Here is a 16,730-nt window from a genome sequence, read left to right as displayed (position 1 = left end):
ACATTCATGAACTTTCTTCTTATTCTATATTATTTGCCTGTTTTGTTTTGTTTGTTTTGTCGGTAATTTAGAGCTTCAATGGATTTTTATATTCTTGATAATCTCACTTTGGTATGGTTTTTCAAAAATATATAAAAATAAAATTTTAGAAAACCACATAAAGTATTTAATTTTTTTTTTCTAATTAATCTCAAATTGGCAAGGCCCATTAAAAATTCCACTCAATGTCTCTCCCAACCCCCGCCCCGGCCCTCTTTCAAATTGTTAGTAAATCACAAACACTTGGTTTTGATCACTGAGCAAAGTAAAAATCTTTTTTTTTTTTAAATCGCAAACCAACACTTCAGATTTTTTATTTAAACATGTTTTCTTTTAAAAAGCAACTTTTGGTGTGGCTCACGCCTGTAATCCCAGCACTTTGGGAGGCCGAGGCCGGCGGATCACGAGGTAAAGAGATAGAGACCATCCTGGCCAAAACGGTGAAAGCCCGTCTCTACTAAAAATACAAAAAAATTAGCTGAGCGTGGTGGCAGGTGCCTGTAGTCCCAGCTACTCGGGAGGCTGAGGCAGGAGAATGGCCTGAACCAGGGAGGCAGAGCTTGCAGTGAGCCAAGATTGCGCCACTGCACTCCAGCCTGGGCGACAGAGCGAGACTCCATCTCAAAAAAAAAAAAAAAAAAAAAAAAGCAACTCTTTGTGGGATCAAATTGTTCTACAAATGTGAGATTCGGGTTTCTGAAATTCAAGAAAACAGAGAAATAATGTATTTCATTACTATTATATTCAAGGAACTTAGCGCAGAAAAAGAAAACTATTTGAATTAAATAATACAAGAATGAATAAGAACTGACACTCTATATCAAACCAAGTATAATCAGGATTAAGGACATATTGACAAATGGTCAAGACATGGCTAAAGAGAATGCGTAGCCATGATTTTTCCACTGACTTGAAATGATATTACAACAATGAACAGAGAAAAACAACCAACTGTGGGCTCCCACAAACACAGACCAGGGATGAATAATAATCTTTAGAACTTTTTGAATTTACAGATGCTTAAATCCAGTGCTGCCAAACTGGATGGAATTCTCTAGCTGAACTCCATGTGTATTTTAAACATATACAAATACAAAAATAAATAAAACCCTATCTATATATGGGATGGGAAAAAGATACATTTAAACTCATTAACTCAAGGTCAATAATATAGTTGTATGTATGGATGGATAGGGGGCGTGGGGAATTAATAATAAATTCTTCAGTAATTTGAATGGGAAAAATATATAAAACTGAAACTATGCAGAAATTATAGGAAATGATTGGATATATTTATCTTCACAAATATGTGGGATTACATCGGTATTAACATGAGTAGAATTTATTGTAGTGCTTGCATATAATTAATGTAGAAATTACACATGCAACATGAAGTCCCTTGAAATTTTAGTGTCCTGTCAAACCTACAAAATGATTGAATTGAATTTATAATTTAAAAAATAACATAGTGGTACAAAGTGTATAGAATCTTCTCTCTAGAGAGAAAATGAGAACTCAGTGATTCGAAACAGAAAAGCCTAACAGTTAAAAGGAATACCAATATAAAGGAGAGAGTTGCTTATAAAGCTTTCCTCAATCACTCAAATGGGAGAAAGGGTTCCATGAGCTGATTGCTGTTCACTTGTTTACAGAGTTCGATTAAAAGAAAAAAGAGCAGAATAATAAAATAGAACAGAATGATAAAAGAAGTGTAAAAGGAGTAAAAATAAATATGGCAATTCATTGTCATATTGCAGAAATGCATAGGAAAACCCACTTCAGATATGAAAAACATCAACCAAGTGTTGACAGGTATGGCTATTTGAAATGGCCAATAGGTAGGCTATGATACTAGTCTACATTTCAGAAATTTCAGTATGACATCAATGAGGTGGGAGGAGGAAAGAGCATGGATATTTTTCCAAGTGATATTTATTTTACCTTTCAACTGATATATGCCATAGACAGTCTTATTCTGTTTATTCAGTCATTATTGATTTTATTGAACTCTCTCTTAAATATTGGCTCTCTTGCAAGTACTGTAAAAAATGTTTTGCAGGGGAATACTGGAGGTGTTAAAGCTAAATGTTTGTTGTATAAAGAAATCTAATTATGAGAAAAAGAGTTAGTGTCAAGTAGTGCTTTATTCTGTGATTTAAATAGTAAGCATACTTGAGAGTTAAAAATAAATACAAGTTGCAAGAACAGAGTTTCTTTCTTGGAGATTCTGTTGAGGTCCGGACTTAGAACTCTGATGTTAGTATTTTATGACAGAAACTCTTTCCTGATTTGCTGCCAAATTTGGGTAAAAATAGGTATCATTTAATCAGTGCATACTTGATGAATTAAACAACTTAAAATTATACCATTAGGCACCTGGGCTTCATTATAGCACATTTTCTCCATTTGGCATTTGAGTACATGCCCTAGTAGGAATGCAGCTTGAAATCATGCATTTTCAGATGAACTTCTAGCATGACACCAAGAGGCACTGCCAAAAGAAAATGGCATAAACTCATGTGGCCTGCAGCACACACTACTTCCCTTTCTCCCTATGAACCTCTTTTCACCCAGATGAGCATACTATCATTATTTAATAGATAGTAAGTTCCTAACTTCCTTTTATTACTTCTTATAGTCTCATTTTCCTATTATCATTTTTTAATGTTCTCCTTTCATGTGGAAGGAGAGTTTACAGACAACAGATCACCCCAAGAGAAACTTCAAATGAAAACTGTCTCCATATGCTAAAAAAGAAAATTTAAAACAAAAGTTCTCATCTATTCCAAGAAAGAAAACAAAAACATCTGCATGCATCTGAGGCGTTATTGTTCGCTTCCATCTTCCAAGTGGTCACACTTCTTAGTTTTATCCTAAAATTGTAACAAAAGCTCAACTGCATTTGAGTAAACACCCTAGTTTGCATCTATATTCCTATTTCCTATATGTTTTAAGATTAAGTTGATAAATCAAAGTGTGGAACCATCAAAGACTTCATTTAGAAATGCCCATAAAGGTACTGTAAAAAAAACAATTTTTACAACTTCAAATGAAAAGTGCCTCAAAGATGAAAAAATTTCATCTTTGCCATTTTGTATCCTCCTCGTAAGGTATTTGCTAGATGGATTAGTATCTTAAGGAAGGAATCAGGATTCCTACTTTTTAAGTCTTTAAACTGGATTAAACAGTCCTAGAAAAATTCTGAGAAGGATCCTTGCACTGTTAAGTGGTTAGCTGATCTCACTCTGGTTAATGCCAAGTGGGGCACAGAACACAATATGGCATGCACACATGTATCAAGAATTTTAAACCCCCTAAGTGCTTCAGTGATAAAAATGGATTTATAAAAGATTCATGTAGCATCATATTTAAAATGATAACTCTTTAGAATCTGCATCTTAACAGTTAAATACTCACTTGTCGCAGTTCATCTGTATTCTCTCCCCTCCCACTCCTGACTCCAGACAGATGACCCCATTGACTTTGGACCATAGGCTGACTGTATCTGGAAAATAGCCATTTCTCATAAAGGACAGAAACGTCCTCTGAGCAAGCCAATATTTTGTCTTAGTCCATCAGATCCCTCTTCATTATAAGAATATCATCATTTCCATAATTTCTCCCCTTACTCTGCCCTAGTTTCTGTGGACTGGGGAACTCCTGAATGACTGAATCTCCTGAAGCATTGTGCTCTTCTAGCTCTGGCCTGCCTTTCCCTCAGCAAACATCTGACTGGCTGCTTGCACTTTCCCTGATTTCCCTGGCTCCAGCCAGACTGCCTAGGTCTCCCTCACTGCTTGCGGAACTCCATTTTCTCTATCTGTCCCTACTTCCTGCTACCAGACCCATATCCTTGGTTTGCTGTTGCCCTACATGGCATGTACATATGGCCCAGTTTGTAGTGTGGCTGCAAAGAGCAGGGGATATGCCATCAAAAGAGCAGATTTTGAGCCGATGAACTGTATCATGGAAATGATACAATATCGGGGGCCAGATACACATATTCGAGCTTCAATCTCACCTCCGCTAGCTGTTTAGCTATGAACTATTATCTGACATCGAATATATCACCAAATGTAAAATGCAAATAGTAATTCTCTGGGTTTATAACAGTCAATAAAATAGCACTTTAAAAGTTCCAAAGATAGGACTAGCATGGATATTATATAAAATAAATTTGAATGGGAAGAGATGAGAGATGGGGAGATCAGTTAGTAAACAATAAAATGGTGCCAATAAACCAGAGATGAGGTAATGAAGACCTATAGGAAAATGGTAACCATAGAAAGAACAAGGCCAACAGATATTTTCAAGGAAGTAAAAGCTCTTAGAAATAGATTAGATAAAGGAGAGGAAAAAGAGGAAGGAATCAAAGATAACTCCAAGGTAACTGGGTGGATGAAGTTAAGAAAGTTAAAATAGATAAAAATCAGAAAATGGCTACTGAAGGATAGATTTGAAAGAAGAAACAAGATCTATAACACTCACAAGATTTTAGACTTTAAATCCAATTAAAACAAAGGGTCATTAAACCACTTGTAAAAACCTTAAAGCAATTTAACAGCACAATCAAAACTAAGGCTTACATATCTTGATTTTTATATAAAACAATAATCTTTTTTCTTTTGATCTAGAATAAAAATGGAAGTCATCCAAATAAATTATTTTTGAGGCCACTTAGTTACAGGAAAAGGTTGGAAATACAATTTTAGGAAACACTGGAACACAGGAAACAGTTGAAACTATTCGGATGGATGAGCTCACAGAATTATGAAGTGTAGAGGGAGAGAATGAAAAGGCGGTCAATAATACAAAATGCTAAAGAGATAGCAGAGATTCACACAGCATTCAGGTTTCAGCCCCACTTCTACCTCCCACTGCTACCTTCATGGTACCACATGATACCTGATAATGATCATGATGATATTGACACTAATTCAGCTCTTAAAATTGTCTTCTAATAGACTTCCCAATATGATTTAATCTTATCTTTATAACACCCTGTGAATAGATTCTATTGTTAATAGATTCCATATTTACAGACAAAGAATTTGAATGGACATTAAAGTTTGACCAAAGTCACCATTCAGGAATTAAGCACAAATAAATAAGTTCCACAGAAACAATTTTAGTTTAAACTGGGACACTTTTAAGAGTAAAAGAACAGGAGCAAACTGAAAATGTCCCGGGCAAAGTAGGTCATATGATCACCCTGGCTTTTAACTGCTAAGCAGTCTGCCTTGAATCTCCTAGAATCATAAAAGTCAGTTTTTCTGCATCATAATTATTTGCTTGAATTCGGTCAATTGAGACTTCCTCTACCATTTGTCTTTTCTCTTACCTTCAATTTCTTCTATTCTACTGGCTTCTTTAATTGCGAAGTTTTCCTGGCATCCAAATCTCTTGAGCTCTGTCTCATGTCCTTGGATTCTTCTATTTACAAACCAGTATATTCTCTCTCAAATATTCTTTGCAGTATATTCTCATGCCCATCCCCACTTCCACTACCTTTGTTGCTGTCCCTTTCTCATTTCCCTATTTTAGTCTTCCATTCATGCTATTAAAAAACATGCTCTTGTTTTTGTAAGTTACCTTTAGAAAAACAAAGTTCTGACTCCTTGATTAAAAAGTAAGCCATCATGGTTTCAAGATAATATTTACATCTTTGTAGCCTTGTCTCCCACTCCTGCTTTATGCTTCAGGCTGAGCAAGGCATTCATCATCCGTGAAGTCAGTGACCCTCTCCTATCTACCTATGCAGGCCACAAGGGTAGAGTAGCACCCAGTAGGCAATAAGGTCTCAGAAGTTGTTTATTAGGGAAATTGTTAAACCAATTCAAAGCCTTCCTAATCTCTAATCTTCTTCATACAGTACTAAAAATAGCATATCTAGGCAAATAGTAGTTGAATGCATATTTCCTACATTTATTGTATTGACAATTCTGCTGACTTGTTAATGAATATGTTACAGTAATGGAAAAAATACTACTGTCTTTTAGAAGAGGAGAAACATGATATTTGCCATCCCAAGACAGAGATACAATCTTATACTTCATTTTAAGCCATAAAAATATCTTTTTATTCAAATAGGTATCTAAGCTATTCTATAGGTGACGTTTAAGAAGTTACTCTCAAACCAAATAATTCCACAAAAATCTGACAATGCACAAAAAGATAGCTGTGCTTTGCGTGTGTGTTAAGAAATTAATGGGTAATCACGTAGTCATGGATATTCTATATTTGTTTTCCCTTTTAAGACTACCTATTAAGGGTACTTTTTTGGCTGATGAGAATCACATTGTATAAACAAATAGATCTGGAGTTTTTGACTAAAGAAATGTTTTCAAAGTGTTTTTCCTTTTGTTTATGTTGTCACTGCTTAAAAGACACTGAGAGACAGAGAGATAGCCCCTAGGAAATCTCTACCCTGGCCTCCTTCACTAAGGCCCAATATTTATTATGGGAATGAAAAATGCCTGCCTGCTTAAATTACAGTGTTATGTCATTCTGCCATGCAATGGAATAAAGTCATATGTTAGAGAATCATGATGAAATTTGATCTGTTGTAAGGCAGTGGTGGGGAGTGGGGTGGAGTTAGGTGCCTTGTAGTGTTTCTTGGATTAATTAAAGAAACTCATTTATAATATTCTTATGTTTTTTAAAAAATTTTAAACTCAAAATATTGTATGATTCTTAAAATAGTAATCAGACAAAATTATGTCAATATTAATATGCTTAAAATTTTGAAGAGAAATGTCTTAACCCAAATGTATATTATTTTTAAGCAACAGAAGTTACCATTACAATCTAACCTGAGTTCTTTGGGCTAGCAGACAGTACATGCCTTGCTCTTTACACAGACTGCAAGAGTAAGATGGCCTGCTTGAATTCTCACTCTGCATCTGACAAGTTATAAGACCTTGACCAAATTACTTCTCTGTACTTTAGTATTTTTATAGCGTAATAGTTTATGTGTATTAAAGAATAAAATAATGATATATCCCAGATGTCATTGTGAATATTTAAAATATTAATTAGAGCACAGAAGAGTGTTGAGGAATAGCAGACAATAAATATTATGTATTACTATATAAACAAAAGGTTTTGGAGATTTTCTTAGTGGGGAATTATTTCAAATGTATTTTATAATGTTGAGCTAAATCAATTATTCCAAAACACATTTGAATGAATAATAATACACTTCTTATCTATCTTAAACCAAAGGCAAGACAATCAAAAGTAAACAAAAAAAATCACAAACCATTGAGCCAGTAGTGCTCTGAAATGTCAGTTCTGATGTAGTGGTGGTCATGAGTAGGCCCAAGGGATCGGGTGAATGCAGTATCTTTGCCAAGGAAATCAGAAGCTGTTCCAGAGTAGAGGTACTCATCTGAGAGGGAGAAAAAAGTACACAGAGCTTTTAAGAGTACAGCAGTAGATGCTATTTAACATGTACAAATTTCACAGCATGACACCAAAGATGTTTGTTGCTTAATATCAGAATGCATTGTTTCATAAATTTCACAGATTTTGAAAATTTATCTCAGTTGAAGAAAGGATAACTCAATTTACTTTGGTAAGCTGATGCTGAATACTTGAATATAAACAGGACAAATTCTTCTGAATTAATAATTGCACGTGCATTAGCTTCCCTTTTGAATAAATAATAATAAGCGATTCCTCTTTCTCTTCTCCCCACAAATAATTCAAATAAATGTCATAATTAAGAGTTCTTCTTTAGAACAAGACAAAAGAAATATGAAAAGCTAAATGCCATAATGAGGAATGGATTGTGTAATTAGTATTTACTTAACTGACACAACCTCAATGACCACAAATTTTCTTTGACTAACCTCTGCTGAAAGGGAGCTTTCAGCACTGAAGTCATTCTTTGTAATTATAACATGTTGCATTCCTTGTAGCTAATCATGTCTCTAATAGTTCTGATAAACAGGAATTCTTGAAAGGGGAAAGATGTTGCCATTACTGCATACCAAACTTCTTTGTTCTGTTATTTGTGTAAAGTACATGTTCTGTTTCACCAGAGACAGAAAGGAGGAAGAGAGAGAAGGGGAATGTCAAGGAGAAAAAGAGAGAGAAAGGAGAGAAGAACGAAGAAGACAGGAGAAGGAAAAGGAGGAGGAGAGAAGGGATGGTGAGAAGGAGGAAGAAGGGAAGTAAGAGGAAGGAGGGAAAAGAGGAGGCGGGAGAAGGGGAGGACAAACAGAAAAGAGAAAAGGCAGATTAGAGAGAGGAAGAGGATGGAAGGAAGGGGAGTGAGAAAAACATAAGGGAAGGAGAAGAAAGCAGCAGGGATCCATGTACCCTAATGTTAGTCAGGGTGTTGGGTAGGGGTGGGGCGGAGTGGCAGGAAGAAGGCTGTTCCTGCAGGAGAATATGTTGTCTCTTTGAGAGCTAAACCTCTACTATTTCAAGAAACTTCTTAATCAACCGCTCTGCTTTACATTTAATAGAACAATGTAAAAAATGGCAAATCCCTACGGAGCATTTAGACTTTATAAATGCCTAAATATGAGAACTAATACATTGTTTTATCACTGAAATTTATTTTTGCTCAGAAACATATCTTTAAAATTCTGCCTTGTATAAGAAGGGATTAAGATACTTTCTATAGCCCCTGTTTATATCCATCTAAATAAGCTTCCAATGAACGATCAGGGATAATTCAACCTTAAGAATGAGAATAGCTAACTTCTAAAGGAAACACACACACACACACACACACACACAGAGAGAGAGAGAGAGAGAGAGAGAGAGAGAACGCCAGCTATGTAATGGAGACATTGATAAGGTACTGCTTCCATCCTCTTACAGTATTACCCTATAATGTATCAGGTAAATGGCAATATTTCATTATGGGCATATTTTTAAAAAATAATAAAATAATAACAACAAAGACATTATTAAAAAGTTTGGTAAAAGAAGTGAACTGTCACTTTGAAACCTATAAAATTGCAAGTATTTGAATGTTTTGTTAGGAAAAAATATATTTCAACATAAAAATTAGATCTGAATATCCAGGCTTTCAAACTTCTTCCTTGTACCTAAAATTACTTGGAGATTCATAAGGGGAGTAACAACTGCCGCCAATCTATTTTTTTTTTTATTAAGGGTATGCCAACTCCACTTCACAGATCAGAATCAGAAACCATCTATCTCATTTTCTGAGAATAATGACTGACCATTAGTCACATAATTTTCAAAAAACACAAATACACACATGCTGTCACTTCAAAGCAAAATCACTAGTTCTCACTAAGTGAAAATTAAAATGTCATGGTGCTTCACTCTTATCGTCTATTCAAACATTTGACAGACAAGTTAAATAGAAAGAGACTAAAGTCATGAACCAAACCAAGACAAAAGGAGTCCTTATAATGGCTGAAATTCAGAAGTCTTGCCGACATTCCTTGAAACAGACTTCAGACCACACAGTATTGCTTCTTTGAACAAGATAGTTGTCTTATAAGAGACTTTAAGATGTATGCAAAGTGAGAGAAGACTAGCTATGCTAGTAGAAATTTCATGTTTCCACTGATATAATCAGGTTATAGTGAAATTGCAAAGGAAGATGTTATAACATTCTATTATCTGTATTCTATAGCCTGATTAATTTGGTTTAATTTACCCACATATGGAATTGCTAAATTTAATTTCTATAATAAGTCAGATAGGGAGATATTACAACATAAGAAAATCCCCAGACATCTAAATATAAAATTATAAAACAAGTAATTATCTGTTCTTTGACATTATAAATATTCAATCAGAAGTTCATTTAAAAAGTAACTGTGCAGACACCATGGATTGCTGTGGCCTTCCTTTAGTGAGAAGGATGCTCAGTACAGACAAATTTGGCACTAAAATAATGGAAACAAATCGCTTGTGGAAGATTAGTAAAAAATTACGTTTAACTCAATAGGAAAATGTGGTTAAGTCAACAAATAACTCTTAGAAAACCATTTAAGGATAAGAACTGCCTATCATTGATCTTACCTGTCATTACTGAAGCAAAAGGCTGCTGAGGATCGAAAGGGCATTTCAGTCTGCCAGACTCCAAATTATGTGTGTCTAGTTTGAATATAATATCCTGTTATGAGAAATATTAACACCAGTGAGCTTTTTAAAAATATTACAAACAGTAAGAAAGTGGGAGACACAAACTAAATTCCAACTCACGAACTTGATAAAACTAATTGAGCATATAGCATGTGCATGATGCTGAACTCCTTAACTTTTTAGCAAATATATCTGGCAAGACTTAATAACCATGTTTTGGTCTCCCTTTGCCCAAAGTGGCAATATAATACTGAGTGAATTTTTCAAATGGAAGTAGTAATGTACTCATCAATATCTTTAGTCTCCACCATTATCAATATCGAAATCACCACTAAGAACACATATTTCTTGAGCTTTCATGACTAACTTATTGAGCCTAATAAAACCAACTTCATCTTTTAAGAAATAGATTTGCTATAATAATCATACTTTCAGGATAGTGATTACAATTTATATAACTAAGCATCTTCAACTATGTCAAATGACTTAAACCTTGTAATAGTTTTTAAAATTATAGTAACATAAAAGTGTTCTAAGGTGGGCAGTCATTTTTAAGTTGTTGATACATCTGGGTAAGAAAAAAATCCTGTTGTAGTATTTCACTATTATGAAAACACTGTACACATTAAACCACATAGTTATTTTGGCTGAAATGTCTATTTTTATAATAGTGGCCACAGACAGGATGACATTGGCAGACTTTTAGTATTTGGGAAAATAAATAACATCTTAAGTTGAACTTTCCAAGAAAAAATATGAATGTATAATGAATATGGCCCCATGAGATTGTCTCATAACAATGACAACACTACCATCCAGCAGAAAGGATGATGACTCACTCTGTGCATGCACTAGTTACAGAAATCCTGCACTTCAGACATTCTGTCTAGGTGGTGTATCTATGAAGTTATATCAGAACACACATGTAATAAAAAAGGACCATTCAGTGCAACTTATGTAGAACACAAGCAATAAAGCAAAAGAGACAGAGAAAATTATGTGTTATGTTGCACTTCAGATCTTTGTTTTTCCTTTGAACAAGACCAATAGTAACTATTGCCTCATTTAAAAAAATACTAAATACTAATAGCAGTTTAAATAGTCTTGTTAAAAATTTATGGTTCATAATTTTAAGTAAACACACTTTAATACAAATAATAATGGTACCTTTATAATCTACTGGAAATAGGAGATAGCAAGAAAGCAAGTTTCCTTGAGCCAGTCAAGGACACATACAAGAAAATAGTATAAAAAATAATGGATGATTCCACGTGCTTCCTGAAATAAACTGACTGAATTAATGGTGCTCTATATTTTCAGACTTCAACTTTATAAGATTGCTTCTATGAAGTTCCTTATTCTTGATTAATTATGCAAAAAGCACCTGTCTGAGCTACACAGATGGAAATATGGGCAGAGAAGTAAAGATGATACAAGTAGGTAGGAATGCTAGTAAAAAACATTTATTTATCACAACTAAGCAACATTATTGTCAATATCATGCCTATTTAAAGATAAGATCTGCAGCAGCACAGGGGAGGCCCCAGAGGAAATGATACCAAGCCAAGCATTAAACAGCTTTCAAGTTTTCCCAGCACTGTGGGATACAAATATTATTTTATAGAAATATGTAAAATATACATATTGTGTACATCCATGCCTCTTTACCTTTCTGTGTTTCTGTTATCTAGAAATGGATGAATGTTAAGTGACTAGAATGAAGCAAAGTGCTATGCCAAATAGTATACAATCATTTTCTCATTTTATTCTCAAAATAACTCTGTGAAATAGTTACTATTATTATTTTACTGAATAAGCAGAAGTGTAGAAAGTTTATAGAGTATGCATACAGCCATGGAGTTAGTAAATGACTGGAACCATATTTCAAACTCTGGCCATCTGTCCTCAACTTACTATTAGAAGTTGTTGACAGCAGCACTGACTTCCTTCCTAAATTCCAGCTCCAGTTGCCCACTTGGCATGACCTACTGAACATGCCACAAATGCAGAATGTGCAAAACTAACTCACCATATTTCCCTCAAACTTGCTACTACTCTCACCTCAATAAATAACACCACTCTTCAACTCACTGGCAAAGTCAGGAATCTGGGATTCATCTTAGCTTTCCCTGTTTCTTCCCATTGCCCCAGCCACACTGCATAGCAGTCCCTGAAGTATACCTTCTTCCGCTCCTTTTGTGTATTGCTGTTCCCTCTTCCCAGCCATCTTAGGAGGAGCCTTATTTATTTGAAAATGGAAGGTCCTTCTAAACTCCCTCTAGAAGTACAATGATTTCTTGGGACTAATGATTCATTAAAAAAGTTAACAATTTTCAAGCAGGGCTGCCATACAATTACCTGTAGGCCAGACCAGCTGAAAACTCAAGGTTCAATGCCCCTGTTTACCCACAATTCTCTTATTCATGGAACTTGTAAATTTGACTGCCCCAGGGCTTCTTGACAGTCCCAAGCTACTAATTAGTTCCATCTAAATCTAAATTCCCTTTCAGCACTTGTGACTTTTTTTTTGTTTGTTTGGAGACAGAGTCTTGCTCTGTCACCCAGGCTGGAGTGCAGTGGCGCAATCTTGGCTCACTGAAACCTCCACCTCCCGAGTTCAAACAATTTTCTTGCCTCAGCCTTCAGAGTAGCTGGGATTACAGGCACGTGCCACCATGCTCGGCTATATCTGTATTATTAGAAGAGACGAGGTTTCACCATATTGGCCAGGCTGGTCTTGAACTCCTAACCTCTGGTGATCTGCCCACCTCGGCCTCCCAAAGTGTGAGCCACGGCGTCCAGCCAGCACTTGTGACTTTTAAGGAGCTTTAAAACACTATTTGCCCCCCTTAGCAGGTTGTGAGTTTGGCCTTTATCCTTAGGCCTCAAAACACACTCAAACTGTGGGGCTATATTACATAATTACACCCTATGCTATGAACTAATGTTATATATTACCCTTCATCAGAGCTAGACAAGAGAACATTACACCACCAACAAAGAATGATGGATTCAAGTTACCAAGTCTCCTAGTGGCTCAGAAATTTAACTGTCAGGGTTGCTTTATTTTCAAACAGTTGAGTCTCGGCTGGTTAGACAAGTTGGTTAGAAACAAAAATCCATCCATCCACAGTTGTGGGTTTGATCTCTGTGTGAATCAGCTAAGTCAATGTAAAGAAACCTTTTCCATAAGCCCAGACTTTACTTTCAAAAACACAGCGAATTATCCTGCAAATATGTGTGGTTACTCACAAAAAGTACAGTCATGCATCACTTAAAGACAGGGTATGTTCTGAGAAGTACATCGTTATGCAATGTCATCATTGTGTGAACATCACAGAGTACACTTACACAAACCTAGATGGTATAACCTACTGCACACCTAGGGTATATGGCATAGCCTACGGCTCCTAGATTACAAATATGTACAGCTTGTTACTGTTGAATACTACAGGCAACTATAAGACAATGGTAAGCATTTGTGTATCTAAATATATGCAAACATAGAAAAGATACCGTAGAAATAGGGTAATGTAATCTCATGGGGCTACCATATTATATGCAGCCTGTTGTTGATGGAAACCTTGTTATGATGCACATGACTGTACTTACATAAACATGAGGATGACATCGCACATCACCAAGAAACAACTGGGAGCACTTATCCTAAAGCTCAGTTGCTCATGCTTGTTCTAGAGATAGACTGCCTTGATTCAATTTGTTGCAAGACCATGTATTAGTTGGGTGATTTAGCATGTTATTTATTCCATTGAGACTTAATTTTTACTAACCTGTAAATTGGTAATTATAACAACACTGGCTTTATTAAGAGTGTTGTGAAATTCCAAAGCAATAATCCATGTAAAGTGGATGGCATGAAGTCCATAACACAAGGACAGTAAACTAAAGTATTGGCAAATAATTTAATTGCAAAAATATGCATGTTTTTCACTTATTAAAGCACTCATTGAGATCTGGAATACATTACTCCTAATTAATACATCCTTTATTTCCATTATGCCAATTTGGTCCAGCTGAAACAATAAATTCATTATGCCAATGACTATACAATTTTAAGAAAATTATTAAAATATTCTTTACTTAGTGTCCACTATTATACATAATAGGTCAACTTTATTAGATAGGAAAATGAAATTATTTATATAATGCAATTCCACTGCAAGATCTTATGGAAAATGAATTTTTACCAACAGCAACATACTATATATATCTAGTTAAAAAGGAAAGTCAAGAGAAAATAAAGACATACATGGAGCCCATAGAAAACAAACACTTTTAACATTTTACACTATTAATTTTGATCATCCTGCTAAAACCACTTTTAATAGAAAAAACATTTTTATTAGGTAGATCAAGTATATGGTGAAAATGACAGTCCATATAATGGCTAGGAACATGAGTTACTGTATCGTTCATAAACTATTCGTTTTTTGTTTTGTTTTGTTTTAAAACAGGATCTTACTATGCTGCTTAGGATGGATTTGAATTCCTTGGCTCAAGGGACCCTCTGACTTCATCCTCCTGAGTATTGGCATTACAGGCATGTGCCTCCATGCCTGGCCATATATGTTTCAGTCTTTATATTCAAATCTGCCTATGTCATAGGAATTAAGTAACAACGTATTACAATAAATTATGCTTTTCACGCTTTTTCATTATATTACCTCCTTGTAGACTCCAAGATCAATGTACCCACATATTGGATGAAATGCTCCAGTTCCACACACATATATGTGAGTTTTGTTATAGGGCTGAAGTACTCTGATGAAATTTGCACATTCTGTCTGTTGGGCATAAAAATTAAAAGCATTAACACACAATTTAGGTTTTTGAAATATCATTTATGCCACCTGTTTTCCAAGTAGATCAATCTTCAAAAATAAGAGCTCAAATGAAAAAAGATTTATGAGAAATTCTAGACATCTGTTGTAGCAAATGAGGCAAGACAAATATAGAAACCATGGTATAAAGGAGTAGCTTTTTAGATTTTTGAAGTTATAAAACCATTGAACTAATCAGAATTAGGTTAATTAGAATACAAGTCTATAGTGGTACTCAGTGAGCCCTAGAGAACGGATATAAACAGAATATGAATTAGACATCCATATTTAAAATTTTCTCTTTTTTTTTTTTAGAGATGAGACCTCTCTATGTTGTCCAGACTGGCCTCAAACTCCTGGGCTCAAGAAATCCTCCTTACTCAGCCTCCTGAGTAGCTAGGACTACAAGCACCCACCACCACACACACCTGGTATCCTTACTTTCTACAAGAAATACATAAAACACAAAATTTATCATGATCAGTTGTTACCACATAATTTATACCATATAGTCACTACTGTTTGCAATGTCATCTGTCTCAGCTACACTGAACAAAACACTGAACACAAACGTGCATCTCTACCTATGTATTCAATTCTTATTGAACAGATGCCCTACCACTTATTGCCATTTATTTTCCAGTATTACAGAGCCTTTAAGAATCAGATTATTTCTTGATAATTTCAATAATCTCTGTTTTTTCTCATGGACTTTTTTTACACCAAGTCAAATTTTTGAAGAAATTTTTGTTTCTTTCTGTTCTGCATATGCTTATGCCTAAAAATATTTCTTTATGTCATCATTATCTTTAGAACTTAATTATTTCATATGCTTCAAATAGCAGTAAATAGTGGCTCTCTCTCTTTTTAGAGTATTTATTCTTGTTGTTATATATTATTTTCAGTCTATCTCCTGCAAGTGACACTCTATCTTTACATAATTGTTAAATGCAATTTCTTAACCATGGCTTCATGATTCTTGGCAAAGACACCTAAGTAAACACTGGGCTGGAGCAGACTTTTATTCTAGGCTGGCTTTACCCAGGAGACAGGCAAGTGTTGGGTTATTAAGGAAGTTGGTAACTTGAGAAACCACTGGATTGCATAGAAAAAGTCCAGTTTCTTTCTGCCCAAGTGGCCATAGGTTACTCACCAGTCAGGCATGGACCTAATGATCCACTGTTGCTTTTGGGGTTCCTAGGAGGAATATATTAAAAAACAAACAAACAAATAAAAAACCCAACAATAGACAATAACCTAACTGATAGGGTGGTTCTTAGAATGAAATAAATTTTTTTAAAAAGGCAGACAATGACTTAATGATAGGATTGTTATGGCTGTTATGTAGATTAAGTGAAATAATATAAATTTAATACTTGTTTATTCCTTACCCTGATTTTGAGCTATACAAAATACTAATATCCTAGTGGTTGCTCTGATTTTAAAGTGAATAGCTATGTCTACAGATCTGAAGATCTGAGGTACAATGTTTCAACTGGCCTATACATACATACATATATATATATTTTTTGTTTGTTTGTTTGTTTGTTTGTTTTGAGACAGGCTGCTGGAGTAGTGGCGCGATCTCGGCTAACTGCAGCCTCTGCTTCCCAGGCCCAAGCAATTCTTCAGCCTCAGCCTGTTGAGTAGCTGGAACCACAGGTGCAAGTCATCAACTCCCGGATAAATTTTGTGGTTTTTTTTGTAGAGACAGGGTCTCACTTTGTTACCTAGTCTGGTCTGGAACTCCTGGCCTCAAGCAGTCCTCTC

The 16,730-nt window shown here is 35.1% G+C and overlaps 1 protein-coding gene across 2 annotated transcripts in view; it reads right to left on the bottom strand.

The window, feature by feature from the left end:
* Positions 1–16,730, bottom strand: part of SEMA3D (semaphorin 3D) — a 192,076-nt gene that overhangs the window by 61,152 nt on the left and 114,194 nt on the right. For both annotated transcript variants that reach the window (XM_024250396.3, XM_009243069.4), the window contains 3 exons: positions 14,805–14,924; positions 10,057–10,150; positions 7,301–7,429 (listed from right to left, as the gene is read on the bottom strand). In XM_024250396.3, coding sequence (XP_024106164.1) covers positions 7,301–7,429; positions 10,057–10,150; positions 14,805–14,924 — 343 coding nt within the window. The remainder of the gene's footprint in view (positions 1–7,300; positions 7,430–10,056; positions 10,151–14,804; positions 14,925–16,730) is intronic.

Source organism: Pongo abelii, chromosome 6 (genome assembly GCF_028885655.2).
Source record: "Pongo abelii isolate AG06213 chromosome 6, NHGRI_mPonAbe1-v2.0_pri, whole genome shotgun sequence".
NCBI lineage: Eukaryota > Metazoa > Chordata > Mammalia > Primates > Hominidae > Pongo > Pongo abelii.
Note: the sequence above shows the minus strand (reverse complement) of the source record. Positions and strands in the feature narration are given on the sequence as shown.